Consider the following 12,263-nt stretch of genomic DNA (forward strand, 5'->3'; position numbering starts at 1 on the left):
CTGAGCTGTTAGCGAATGGTGAAGATGAATCCTACTGGGACAAAAGCTCTGGGAAGATTCTCACCGCCTTTTGTTCTGGCTCACATGAGTAATAGTGATCGGATTTGCAAGGAATGTAATGATTCTGGTTCTGAGTCAGATTCCAGTCAACGATTATGTGATTTTGATTTTTTAAGTATTCCATTAATGAGTCGTTTAGTGTTTTTGAGTAGTGAGATGCCTCTAATGAGACCTGACTATATGCTGAACAATATTTTTGGTAAGTGTGAGTCATTTCTCTGATTCAGACTTGTGAGTCATGGATTGATTTATAATGGGAAGGATTTTGTTTTGACACTTCTGGTATTGGTATACTGTAACTGTAGGTTGCTTACAATTACTAAGTGATGTAACAGGAAAGGTATCCAGTTGTGAATATAATTTCATAATATTTATAATTTGTTACTGTTTTGAATTTTGTCTTAAGCTTACATAATGTAAAGCTCACACTGTATCTACCCAGGCTGAATGTATCTGATAAAAAAAAAAGAAAAGAATTTTGGTGCTCAAGACGTTTCTTCTTCTTATCAATGTTGAAAACAGTTGTGCTGCTTTATATTTTTGTGGAAACTGATACATTTTTTTAGGATTCTTTAACGAATAGAAAGTTCAAAACAGCATTTATTTAAAATAGAATTCTTTTGTAACATTATACATTTCTTCACTGCCACTTTTAATCAATTTAATAGGTCCACGCTGAATAAAAGTATTAATGCCTTTCAAAAAAAGTGTTTCACAGTATTTAATAAGACTTTTAGGTCGCCGACAAGTAAACATATACTTAAACACAGGGAAATGTCTATTATGCAAGCACAGATGCTTTTGAAAAAAAAAAAAAAAATGCAAGCAACCAATTTGCAAATCCCCATTTGTCTGTTGTTGGGGCAGGCCCAGAGGTGGCAGTAATGAGGCAGTCAGCTATGAGGGTCACCTTGATGTCATAGTTATTGTCAAAGCCATTGCCTGCGTGGTTTCTCTCCCCTCTGTCCCGTCTGCTTTGAGTTGGCTCAAGTCAGCAGCATGTGACTGGGATTTGTGGACTGCCCGCCGCTGCCCGCTCTTTCTCACCCTACACGGCTAATGTGAGGGACCACAGCAGATGTGGCGAGGTGCTCAGGCTGTGGCACATTAAGCCGCTGCCCTGAGGTCACGAATGTGCTGCGTATTAAATGTAATGTGGAACTGAAATTAGTTGCAGGCTGAGAAGTTTAAGAAGTCTCTGATGGATTAGAATAATAGTTTGGAATAGTTACAGAAAGATTAAAGTATTAGTTGACCCTGTATTTAAGGCCTAACAGGAAGTTTGTGAACTGTTTTTGAACATTTTTTAAATGGGACTGGTTTAGAAATTCATATGGTTTTTCAGCCAGTGGTGATTTTCAAAAAGAAGGGTGATCACTTGTCAGTGTACTTGCATTAATTGCGATTAATCGCATCCAAAATAAAATTTAGTTTTTACATAATATATGTGTATTTACTGTGTATATTACACACATACAAGTATATATTTTAAAAATGTTTGTTTACATACATACATACATACATACATACATGCATACATACACACACACACACACACACTCTCCATAGACGTAATGCTTTTTCTACTGTACAGAACGTATATTCTATTGCCCTACACCAACTCTACACCTAAACCTTTCTGCATTTTTACATTTTCAAAAAACGTAATTTTGTGTGATTTTATTAGCTTGTTTACCTGTGGGGACCTCAATTTAGGTCCCCACCGTGACACGAGTCCCCATCAGTCTGTGTGTATTCAGGTTTAAGTCCCCACCTGAATAGAAAAACAGGTACACACACACACACACACAAAGTATCGTTTTATGTACTGTGAAGGAATAAACGAATAAATAATTTGTTCATAAAATACTTTTATTAAAATAATATTAGTAATAAGTAATAATGACAAGGCTGGCAGTGTATTCGCAGCTATTAAACATGCCCAGTTATCTTCCACAGTTGTAATTGGTCATTGCTGATAAACTGGTCTATCGCAGTGTTTGTGTTGTAAATCTTCAGGCAGTGTTGATGATTGATTGGTGGAGGTGATGGGGATGTGTGTGTCCTTGGAGATATCGTGCGTGAGAGCGGTGTGTCTTGAGAAGAGGCATGATTGCTTTGGCGAATGCTCTCTGGCTAAAGAGCCAGTGTTGGAAATACTGTATATGTGGGTGTGCAGTCTGGCACTTCTCACTCTGCACAAACAGAAATCAGATCACAGGGGCTCGCATGATGAAACAGAGCCCCAGATAACACACGGCTGCTTAATTAGGCTGCTGGGCCAGGGGGTCCTCGTACGTCTGCCTGCAGCCACATTAACCTCCCCAGAGGATTAAGGAGTTGTATTGTAATGCACATTTTAGTGTCAACAAATTGTGGATCAAATGTTGTCCAAATGAAATGTTATTGCCCCGGAGGCTTTTAAATATACGACCAGACGCTTTTAATAATTCATGTACAGAGACTTGTCAGGTTAGGAAGCACGTATCCCAGGCCATTTAAGGTTTTTAATGAGAGGAAGTCATGGACTTGCATCAAGACCGATAAGTTGTTTTGCTTCTCTGCAGCGGGCTGCACGTTTGATGAGGACTCCGACCCCAGCCTGTGCGAGTTCAGCCAAGGGGAGGAGGATGACTTTGATTGGCAGCTGTTCCGCGCTCACGCCTCGCCACACTCCACCTCTGATCTCCTGCGCGGTAAGTCTGCCCAGCATTGCGCATTCTTATTCTGCCAGTTTATTTCACACTGTGTCGCAAACCATTTCACACCGTGGACCTGTCCATCTCGGATGGCTTCCTACTGGCCTCATCAGAGTGACAGCTGGAAGGATGGCCCCCATCGCAGCATGCTTATTTATTTATTTTTTTGTTTTACTTGTAGTTTTGTAAAAAAAAAAAAAAAAAAAATAAATTTATTCGGGAAAAGTTTCAAGTATAAGATGTGTTGATATCAGCACATGCATTTTTATTTCATCATATCTGTCGACAACCTTGTCAATATAATAAAAAAATGATTGAATATCCAATTATTATTATTATTATTATGACGACAATAATAATATGAATTTTTAAAATTATAATAATTTATTTTATTAAAAATAAAGTAAAACCCGTTGAGTAAGAAAAAAAGTAACAATCAACAGATCTAATAAAAAAATTGCTTTGGTACAATTGGCAAGTGGTACGTTTTCACAAAACTACAAAAATGCAGATTTAATGCTTATTTGTAACACAGTCACAAAGTACCTTTTGCTACACTTACTGTAATCTAAAGAAAAATCAATACTGAGTTGTTATCAAGAAAAAAAATATAATTTAATTTTTGTTTTAAAATATTGTTTATTTATTGTTTAAAAATATATATATTTATATTATTGTTTTTAAAATCCATTATTATTATTACCTGTGCACACTTTGCCAATTAATAATCTTATTATATATCAATATTATCGGTATTATTATATTATATATCATTATATAAATATTATTTATTAAATAAATGAAGTATTTATGTTATTAAAATAAAAGTATAAAAAGTTATTTCAGCATTTCATATTCCATGTTTATTATTATTATTAATAAAATACCTACATAAAAAAATAAAAATAAAAATAATAATAAGCACCCATAATAAACCTATCCATCTTGTATACCTTCTTTCTAGCAGCTGGAATGACAGCCTCCATTGCCGCATGCTCTTTATTTTTTTCTTGCTTTATTTGTAGTTTTATACAAATTTGGGGAATGTTTCATATACAGGTGCTGGTCATATAATTAGAATATCATCAAAAAGTTTATTTATTTCACTAATTCCATTCAAAAAGTAAAACTTGTATATTATATTCATTCATTACACACAGACTGATATATTTCAAATGTTTATTTCTTTTAATTTTGATGATTATAACTGACAACTAAGGAAAATCCCAAATTCAGTATCTCAGAAAATTAGAATATTTACATTTGAGTTTCAATTAATGACCATCCCTACAGTATAAATTCTGGGTATCTCTTGTTCTTTGAAACCACATTAATGGAGAAGACTGCTGATTTGGCAATGATCCAGAAGACGAACATTGACACCCTCCACAAAGTAAGCCACAGGGTAAGTCACAGAGGGTCATTACTGAAAGGTGTGACTGTTTACAGAGTGCTGTATCAAAGCATATTAAATGCAAAGTTGACTGGAAGGAAGAATTTGGGTAGGAAAAGGTGCATAAGCAACAGGGATGACTGCAAGCTTGAGAATACAGTTCTTCACAAAGCTGATTCAAACACTTGTGAGAGCTTCACAAGGAGAGAACTGAAGCTGGAGTCAGTGCATCAAGAGTCACCACGCTCAGACGTCTTCAGGAAAAGGGCTACCAAGCCACTTCTGAACCAGAGACAACGTCAGAAGCGTCTTACCTGGGCTAAGGAGAAGAAGAACTGGACTGTTGCTCAGTGGTCCAAAGTCCTCTTTTCAGATGAAAGTAAATTTTGCATTTCATTTGGAAATCAAGGTCCCAGAGTCTGGAGGAAGAGTGGAGAGGCACAGAATCCATGTTGCTTGATCATCTGCTGGTGTTGGTTCACTGTGTTTTCTGAAGTCCACAGTCAACGCAGCCATCTACCAGGAAATTTTAGAGCACTTCATGCTTCCTTCTGCTGACAAGCTTTATGGAGATGCTGATTTAATTTTCCAGCAGGACTTGGCACCTGCCCACACTGCCAAAGGTACCAAAAGCTGGTTTAATGACCATAGTGTTACTGTGCTTGATTAGCCAGCAAACTCGCCTGACCTTAACCCCATAGAAAATCTATGGGTTATTGTGAAGAGGAAGATGCGATATACCAGACCCAACAATGCAGAAGAGCTGAAGGCCACTATCAGAGCAACCTGGGCTCTCATAACACCTGAGCAGTGCCACAGACTGATCGACTCCATGCCACGCCGCATTGCTGCAGTAATTCAGGCAAAAGGAGCCCCAACTAAGTATTGAGTGCTGTACATGCTCATACTTTTCATTTTCATACTTTTCAGTTGGCCAAGATTTCTAAAAATCCTTTCTTTGTATTGGTCTTAAGTAATATTCTAATTTTCTGAGATACTGAATTTGGGATTTTCCTTAGTTGTCAGTTATAATCATCAAAATTAAAAGAAATAAACATTTGAAATATATCAGTCTGTGTGTAATGAATGAATATAATATACAAGTTTCACTTTTTGAATGGAATTAGTGAAATAAATAAACTTTTTGATGATATTCTAATTATATGACCAGCACCTGTATGTAAAACGTGTTGATATCATCAAATCAGGAACTATCGGGAACATGTAGCCGATATTAAAATTTTGTCGATAGCTTGCTGCAAGAAATGAATAGAATTCCCCTGGCAATCACTACATGTGGTCACATGCAAATCGACATTGTCCAGTCAAAACAAGCAGATGCAATAAGAAAGGTAAAGAGTGATCTATAAGTGTGCATCAGCAGGTCTCATCTCCCGATGTCTTATTCTGTCCGTGTCAACCGATGAAACAGAAGTGATTAGGAATTTGGCCCCGCCTGAAACGAATCAATCCCGTCAATCAATGAGTTCTCTGAAATGTAGCCCAGCCTGAACGGGAAGTGTCCGAGAGATGTGCACGGCCTGCTGGGAAGGGTCTTTTATTGAGAGCCATTGTTGAAACTAGATCAAAACAAGCAGAGGGAGGCAAGAAAGTGCAGAACTAGTAATTGGATTAGGCAGACACCGGTGGTAAGTCAGTGAAAGAGACAGATGGATCGCAAGGACTTCGATGCAAGGAGAGAGAGGATGCCGATTACACAATGAAACAGATAAAAACTAGGTAAGGTTCTCAGCAATGAAGTAAAACACAGGGGACCTGGATAAGAGAGGCTTGTGAAAAATATCTCAGGGGGAATGTGATCCAAGCACTATAATCCACACCAGTTTGAATGGAAGGTCAAAGACTACCAGAGGAATAAGAATTTACAGAGAGGGCTGGCTGTCCTTAATCTTTATGAGTAGACGTCCACAAATGTAGCAGTACATTTGTAATAAAATAATAATAATAGTGTGTATAATATAATATAATATATTAAAACATAAATCATATACAATTAAATAAAAATATAATAAATTTAAAAAGTGTTGAGGACAAGAAAAATATTAACATCTAAATTTAAAAAAAAAAATCCTTTGGTATTATTTTCTCTAATGTTTACTTGTCACACAAAATCACAAAGTACCTTTATAACATAAAAATATTATTATTTTTTAATTTAATTTAATTCACACACACACACACACACACACACACACACACACACACACACACACACACACACACACACACACACACACACACACACACATATATATATATATATATATATATATATATATATATATATATATATATATATATATATATATATATATTATACAGTGCACAGCATAAATGAGTACACCCCCTCTAAAACTTAACAAATTCAGCAATTACTCTTTACTTATATGACTTGTTAGGGTTCTTTGGAGATGTAATATTCCATCAAGGCTGCTTGATCAATTACCAAAGAAGAATGTCAAAATTATTCAGCAAAATAAGATTTTCTTATCAAAGTGACAAAATGTTGCGTTGCAAAAATGAGTGCACCCTCCTGAAAGTTACTAAATAAAAAAAACAAACCAAAAATCAAACAAACAAGTGTATAGGTTTAAGGCTATTTTAGATCAACAGGTAAGTTTATTGAACAAAAACTTTTAAAGACAAGTAATTTCCTGACAATTAAAAGTGTTATATAGCGCACTGAATCATACTCAATGCTGGCAGCAGTGGAACCACTTGGTAGAGAACTGCCAGTTGACTTATTTCTTAGCATAAAAGAGGACAATGTTACAAGAGGAATACCAAATTATTGTTTTAAGTGAAGCAGAAGTAGCTTCACTTCAGAAGTAGAACCGACATTCAAAAACAATGGACTTGTGACAAGGCTCCTGAAATAATCAGGTCTTCATTTTAATTTTTCTTTTTTCTTTTTTTTTCCCTAGAAAAAGAGCAGGAGAAATAACATGCAAGTGTCTCAGAGCCGGAAAAAGCTATGAAAAAAGTTACACTTTATCTCACAGAGTATGACGCAGCCTGCAGAAGTGACATGCATGGTTGTTGTCACCACTAGAATTACCTACTGTAGCCAAAGCAAAATAAACTCATTTAACCTCTTCCAAGGCCTATATTTACAAAATAGAGACTTCTGGACTCTGGTCTCAAGAGACCAAGTCAATAATTTAGGATCCAAAAGCATCCAAAATGTTCTGGTGTTGCTAGAGAAGTACAGTGAGAAGTGCTTGGTTCCCACAGTGACGTTCAGTGGTAGTAAAGCTCTTATATAGGGATGAGTGAGTGCTGAAGGTGTGCTTTATCAACGCTGTCATGAATTCACACACCACTGTGTGATGTAATACAAAAAACCTGAAACAGAAAATGCTACCCTCCCCTCATTCCCTGCATTATTGGGCATTTTTTCAGCATGACAATGAAGATATTCATTCTCCCAAGGTGAAAATCCTTCAGTGGACATGTATTTCACTCTATCTTAACACTCTTGAGCAGCTGTGGCGGATTCTGTAGAGACGAGCCGAGCAAAACTCCCCATTAAAGATCAGAGCATTCAAGGGGGTCATCCTCCAGGAATTAAACGGGACAGATGTGAAATTTTGTCATGAACTTGTACACTCAGTGCCAAGAAGGGTCAGAGCAGTATACTTAAAGTTCTGGAGGACATACTAAGTACTAGATTATTATACATTTGCTGAATTAAATCTAGGGTGTACTCATTTCTGCAATCCTTCATTTAAACAAAATTGGCTAATTTACTTATCTTACAGAAAATATTGGCATATATGTTATTATTTTAATGAAGTATGTTTAATACAGTTCAATTTTGCCATTTTTCCATTAATTATATTAGTAATCATTAAGAAAAGGGGGTGTACTCATTTATGCTGTGCACTGTATGTATATGTACAGTGGGTACTGAAAATATTCAGACCCCCTTAAATTTTTCACTCTGTTATATTGCAGCCATTTGCTAAAATCATTTGTTCTTTTTTTTTTCCTCATTAATGTACACACAGCACCCCATATTGACAGAAAAACACAGAATTGTTGACATTTTTGCAGATTTATTAAAGAAAAACTGAAATATCACATGGTCCTAAGTATTCAGACCCTTTGCTCAGTATTTAGTAGAAGCACCCTTTTGATCTAATACAGCCATGAGTCTTTTTGGGAAAGATGCAACAAGTTTTTCACACCTGGATTTGGGGATCCTCTGCCATTCCTCCTTGCAGATCCTCTCCAGTTCTGTCAGGTTGGATGGTAAACGTTGGTGGACAGCCATTTTTAGGTCTCTCCAGAGATGCTCAATTGGGTTTAAGTCAGGGCTCTGGCTGGGCCATTCAAGAACAGTCACGGAGTTGTTGTGAAGCCACTCCTTCGTTATTTTAGCTGTGTGCTTAGGGTCATTGTCTTGTTGGAAGGTAAACCTTCGGCCCAGTCTGAGGTCCTGAGCACTCTGGAGAAGGTTTTCGTCCAGGATATCCCTGTACTTGGCCGCATTCATCTTTCCCTCGATTGCAACCAGTCGTCCTGTCCCTGCAGCTGAAAAATACCCCCACAGCATGATGCTGCCACCACCGTGCTTCACTGTTGGGACTGTATTGGACAGGTGATGAGCAGTGCCTGGTTTTCTCCACACATATCGCTTAGAATTAAGGCCAAAAAGTTCTATCTTGGTCTCATCAGACCAGAGAATCTTATTCAGGTGTTTTTTTAGCAAACTCCATGCAGGCTTTCATGTGTCTTGCACTGAGGAGAGGCTTCCGTCGGGCCACTCTGCCATAAAGCCCCGACTGGTGGAGGGCTGCAGTGATGGTTGACTTTCTACAACTTTCTCCCATCTCCCGACTGTATCTCTGGAGCTCAGCCACAGTGATCTTTGGGTTCTTCTTTACCTCTCTCACCAAGGCTCTTCTCCCCCGATAGCTCAGTTTGGCCGGACAGCCAGCTCTAGGAAGGGTTCTGGTCGTCCCAAACGTCTTCCATTTAAGAATTATGGAGGCCACTGTGCTCTTAGGAACCTTGAGTGCAGCAGAAATTTTTTTGTAACCTTGGCCAGATCTGTGCCTTGCCACAATTCTGTCTCTGAGCTCTTCAGGCAGTTCCTTTTGACCTCATGATTCTCATTTGCTCTGACATGCACTGTGAGCTGTAAGGTCTTATACAGGTGCTGGTCATATAATTAGAATATCATCAAAAAGTTTATTTATTTCACAAATTCCATTCAAAAAGTGAAAATTGTATATTATATTCATTCACTACACACAGACTGATATATTTCAAATGTTTATTTCTTTTAATTTTGATTATTAGAGCTTACAGCTCATGAAAGTCAAAAATCAGTATCTCAAAATATTAGAATATTCACATTTGAGTTTGTATAAATGACCATCCCTACAGTATAAATTCTGGGTATCTCTTGTTCTTTGAAACCACAATAATGGGGAAGACTGCGGACTTGGCAATGATCCAGAAGACGAACATTGAAACCCTCCACAAAGAGGGTAAGTCACAGAAGGTCATTACTGAAAGGTGTGGCTGTTTACAGAGTGCTGTATCAAAGCATATTAAATGCAAAGTTGACTGGAAGGAAGAATTTGGGTAGGAAAAGGTGCACAAACAACAGGGATGACTGCAAGCTTGAGAATACAGTCAAGGAAAGCCGATTCAAACACTTGTGAGAGCTTCACAAGGAGAGAACTGAAGCTGGAGTCAGTGCATCAAGAGTCACCACGCTCAGACGTCTTCAGGAAAAGGGCTACCAAGCCACTTCTGAACCAGAGACAATGTCAGAAGCACCTTACCTGGGCTGTGGAGAAAAAGAACTGGACTGTTGCTCAGTGGTCCAAAGTCCTTTTTTCAGATGAAAGTAAATTTTACATTCCATTTGGAAATCAAGGTCCTAGAGTCTGGAGGAAGAGTGGAGGGGCACAGAATCCATGTTGCTTGAAGTCTAGTGTGAAGTTTCCACAGTCATGATGATTTGGGCTGCCATGTCATCTGCTGGTGTTGGTCAACTGTGTTTTCTGATGTCCACAGTCAACGCAGCCATCTACCAGGAAATTTAGAGCACTTCATGCTTCCTTCTGTTGACAAGCTTTATGGAGATGCTGATTTCATTTTCCAGCAGGACTTGGCACCTGCTCACACTGTCAAAGGTACCAAAAGCTGGTTCAATGACCATAGTGTTACTGTGCTTGATTGGCCAGCAAACTCGCCTGACCTGAACCCCATAGAGAATCTATGGGGTATTGTCAAGAGGAAGATGAGAGACACCAGACCCAACAATGCAGATGAGCTGAAGGCCACTATCAGAGCAACCTGGGCTCTCATAACACCTGAGCAGTGCCACAGACTGATCGACTCCATGCCAGGCCGCATTGCTGCAGTGATTCAGGCAAAAGGAGCCCCAACTAAGTATTGAGTGCTGTACATGCTCATACTTTTCATTTTCATACTTTTCAGTTGGCCAAGATTTCTAAAAATCCTTTCTTTGTATTGGTCTTAAGTAATATTCTAATATTTTGAGATACTGATTTTTGACTTTCATGAGTAAGCTCTAATCATCAAAATTAAAAGAAATAAACATTTGAAATATATCCGTCTGTGTGTAATGAATGAATATAATATACAAGTTTCACTTTTTGAATGGAATTAGTGAAATAAATCAACTTTTTGATGATATTCTAATTATATGACCAGCACCTGTATAGACAGGTGTGTGGCTTTCCTAATCAAGTCCAATCAGTATAATCAAACACAGCTGGACTCAAATGAAGGTGTAGAACCATCTCAAGGATGATCAGAAGAAATGGACAGCACCTGAGTTAAATATGAGTGTCACAGCAAAGGGTCTGATTACTTAGGACAATGTGATATTTCATTTTTTCTTTTTTAATAAATCTGCAAAAATGTCAACAATTCTGTGTTTTCTGTCAATATGGGGTGCTGTGTGTACATTGAGGAAAAAAAATGAACTTAAATGATTTTAGCAAATGGCTGCAATATAACAAAAATTGAAGGGGGTCTGAATACTTTCCGTACCCACTGTATATGCCCATTATAAGATTTCTAACAGAGTTAGTTACTTTTTGATTTTTTTATCTGTTGGTATTTGATAGAATCAAAGATGCCATGTGTCTAAACAAGATGTCCAGGACCTTCAGCAGAAATATAGCCCCACAACATCAAAAATACAGTAGTATATTTCTTTGTACACATGGGGTACTTTTTATCCCTGTGTTCACCAAACCCATCTTGAGTGTTTGCTGCTAAAAAGCTAATTTTTTAGTTTCATCTGACCACAGAAGCCAGTCCCATTTGAAGTTCCAGTCGTGTCTGACAACTGAATATGCTGGAGTTTATTTTTGGATGAGCTAGGATAATTTTTCTTGAAACCCTCCCAAACAACATGTGGTGATGTAGGGGCTGTTTGACAACTTTTTTTAAAGGTTTTCTGACCCCGAGACTCAACTATTTTCTGCAATTCTCCAGCTGTGGTCCTTGGAGAGTCTTTAGCCACTCAAACTCTCCTTCTCACCATGCATTAGGACAATATAGACACACGTCCTCTTCCAGGCAGTTTCGTAACATTTTATGTTGATTGGAATTTCTTAATTATTGCCCTGATGGTGGAAATGGGAATTTTCACTGCTCTAGCTCTTTTCTTAAAGCCACTTCACTAATTTGTGAAGCTCAATAATCTTTTGCTGCACATCAGAAATATATTCTTTGGTTTTTCTCATTGTGATGGATGATTAAGGGAATTTGGGCTTTGTTTTCCCTTCCATTTATTTTTTTGTGAAACAGGAAGCCATGGCTGGATAATTTCATGTTCATAATCACCCTGGAGTGCTCTAAATTGTGAATATGAATGTGAATATACTTCAGAGATATTTTACTCATAAGAATTTCTAGGGGTACCAATAATTGTGTCCAACGTGCATTAGAGAAAAACATTTATTTCATAATGTTATTTCCCCCCATTTTAAATTCTTATCCAATGAAAGGTTTGATTTTTGTGAATTTTTGTAATTAAAGATCAAAAGGATTAACAATGCAGATTAATTTTCACAGCCTTCTTTGATCATATTTAC

General features: G+C 37.5%; 1 protein-coding gene across 12 annotated transcripts in view; it reads left to right on the forward strand.

Annotated features, from left to right (window-relative positions):
- ptprub (protein tyrosine phosphatase receptor type Ub) overlaps nt 1-12,263 on the forward strand; it is a 232,499-nt gene that overhangs the window by 64,941 nt on the left and 155,295 nt on the right. For all 12 annotated transcript variants that reach the window (XM_058747184.1, XM_058747185.1, XM_058747182.1 and 9 more), the window contains exon 2: nt 2,628-2,756. In XM_058747184.1, the coding sequence (XP_058603167.1) occupies nt 2,628-2,756 (129 nt within the window). The remainder of the gene's footprint in view (nt 1-2,627; nt 2,757-12,263) is intronic.

This window comes from Onychostoma macrolepis, chromosome 16, assembly GCF_012432095.1.
Source record: "Onychostoma macrolepis isolate SWU-2019 chromosome 16, ASM1243209v1, whole genome shotgun sequence".
NCBI lineage: Eukaryota > Metazoa > Chordata > Actinopteri > Cypriniformes > Cyprinidae > Onychostoma > Onychostoma macrolepis.